Source organism: Solanum stenotomum, chromosome 9 (assembly GCF_019186545.1).
Source record: "Solanum stenotomum isolate F172 chromosome 9, ASM1918654v1, whole genome shotgun sequence".
In the NCBI taxonomy this organism is placed as follows: Eukaryota; Viridiplantae; Streptophyta; class Magnoliopsida; order Solanales; family Solanaceae; genus Solanum; species Solanum stenotomum.
The window spans coordinates 41,994,517-41,996,888 of record NC_064290.1 but is presented as its reverse complement, the minus strand read 5'-3'; the positions used below and the strand labels follow the sequence as shown (position 1 = coordinate 41,996,888).

General features: G+C 38.2%; 1 protein-coding gene across 1 annotated transcript in view; it reads right to left on the bottom strand.

The window, feature by feature from the left end:
* Positions 1 to 519: 519 nt before the first annotated feature.
* LOC125877539 (putative glucose-6-phosphate 1-epimerase) overlaps positions 520 to 2,372 on the bottom strand; it is a 15,104-nt gene continuing 13,251 nt past the window's right edge. The window contains exons 7-9 of the mRNA XM_049558804.1: positions 2,244 to 2,343; positions 1,601 to 1,848; positions 520 to 939 (exon numbers count right to left, since the gene is read on the bottom strand). Of these exons, the coding sequence (XP_049414761.1) occupies positions 1,634 to 1,848; positions 2,244 to 2,343 (315 nt within the window). The 3' untranslated portion in view covers positions 520 to 939; positions 1,601 to 1,633. The remainder of the gene's footprint in view (positions 940 to 1,600; positions 1,849 to 2,243; positions 2,344 to 2,372) is intronic.

Genomic DNA, 2,372 nt, shown 5'->3' with positions numbered 1-2,372 from the left:
TAAATATATCAATATAGCATAGTGTGAAATCTCCACAATTTTATTTATCTAAACTGACTATTTTAATTGATTAGTAGGTTGTGCAAATATTTTCAAGTTATTTCTTGGACACAATATACCAAATAAAAAAAACACAAATATGATGAGCAGAAGAGCCAAAGAGGAGGCATATGAATCTCCCCAAAAGATGAACAGAAGAGGGCAAAGAAACAGAGGTTTTGTCTATCATTTTGTCAAAAGAAGAGAAACTGCCATGTTATATCAAATTTTAGAGACCAAGTACAAAATACAATTGTCGATGCTGACCATCTACCTTAATTCCAGGCATGTATTTATTCGGCGTAAAGGCTAAGTGTCGGTGAAGTGAGTGGAAAACCATGAGTGGCTATGACACCACATCTACCTAAGCCTTCAAACAATAGAGGTGCCAAGTGCACCAGATTTCCAAACCAACTGACACCAAGATATGCAAGTTCAGGCCACTAGACACCGAAAATGTCACTACTCGGTACAACACCATTCGCAAAGTAGAGTGCAATCACATAAGATCCAAACAAACAAGGGTAATAGAGGAAACATAATAACCAGTTGAGATCTATATATACATTTTCAGAACTTGGATCAACTTCTGTGGAACCTCAAGTGCCCAAAAAAAAGGCATTTTGACCCACAGTATACTAGTGTGGCAGAAGATTCATATTATACTTGTTTATGACAACAGTTATGATTCTTTTGACAGTCCTTAGACCATGCGCCTTCCTTAAACTGAGATCATACCAAAATATTAGATGACCATTAACCGAAGTATTATTCAACAACTTGGCTACTCAAGAAGTTCACCTTCCAACCCAAGGTATAGAAAATATAAAATAGGACAAGAGTAAAGGGTCTTTGGCAGAGGTCATTGTTGCACTCCAACCATAAATTGCAACAAAGCACCTGCAGCAGCAAAGAAGTAATAAATCTCAACGACTGGAAAAAGTAGGAAGACAATCAAGGACAAAATTAAACAACTATAAAGAACTGGAACCGGAAGATACTACAAACTGTTCAATCTAGAACCATCAGAGAAACTGAGGTAATAATACAACTTTTGTTAATTGGGAATGACACTGATAATATCTAGCAATTACAGTCAACCTCATAACAATACCAACAGCTATGATAAAGGTGAATGGGAAGCTATTGACCGCAGTTTACAGACATTAGCAAAAATAGCAGAGATTACAGTCAATTTTACAAGATATTGACACAGTTAATCAGAAGGAATACTATTCTGTAGGGCTCACATACACATTGTTTCCCTTTCACCTTTCTGTTAAGAACACACCACTCATAAACAAAGACGTGTCTGACTCTGAAAATCAACTAAGCCACTCCTCTTCTGACCCCCCCCATCCCCCACCCCCGCCCCAAAAGTAGTGTCCCCTCTGCACCCAAACACAAACCAAAGGACTGAGTCCATAATCTGATTTCATACTTTGAACTGTTAAATGGCTTTTTATAATTTTTTGTGATTATGTCACATTACTTCAGAAGATCCCCTAGTAGTTATTGAATTGCTGAGCACCTGTGACTATGTATTGAGTCGGCAACATACCTGTACACAATATAAACCAGTAAAAAGCTTTTCTCAGCTGCCAAGGAGAACTCTCTTTGGGTCAAGCTGGCCACTGCAATAACTTGAAGGAACAGCAGAAAGTTCCTGTCTTCCTCTCCACTCTTCACCAGGTTTCAAAGTGATAGGCTTTTCCACTGCAGCAGCCTCAACACACAGCATGTGCTTGTATTCCTCATCTCCAAAATCAGCTATGGCCTTTGCCCTCTTGTCCCAAGGGTTCCACACAACTGAGAAGAAGAAATTACAGAAAGAAGCCACTCTCCATTACAAAATCCAAACAACTACCATGAACAGTTTATTACTGATAGATACCCCACTCATACATTCTACAAATATTGAGTTGCTACATGCCTGAACAATTTGTTCAAGAATTAAAATATACTGAAGAGTGGCATGGGAGGAAAAAACCCTAGAAGATCAAGCTCTTATTTATATGAAGCACAAAATAGTGATTCTTTCACTAAGACTGACATGAAAATGAGCTCCTAGATAATCAAGTTTCCGAACCCAGTATAGCAGGACAAAAGAATTGACTTTTCTCTTATTGCAATCAGCAAACCAACTTACTCTTCAAATAAATCAAACTCATACACGCAGGAAAGCTACAAAGATTGTCAATTACCTGCATCCGGTAACCCATCCTTACGAATAACAAATGTCCGTTTCTTTTCATGATCCAGGATCGCAATTTTTGTGGGGGTACTGAGATATATTTTGTCCACCTAAAGAACATGGCACAGACATCACAAGA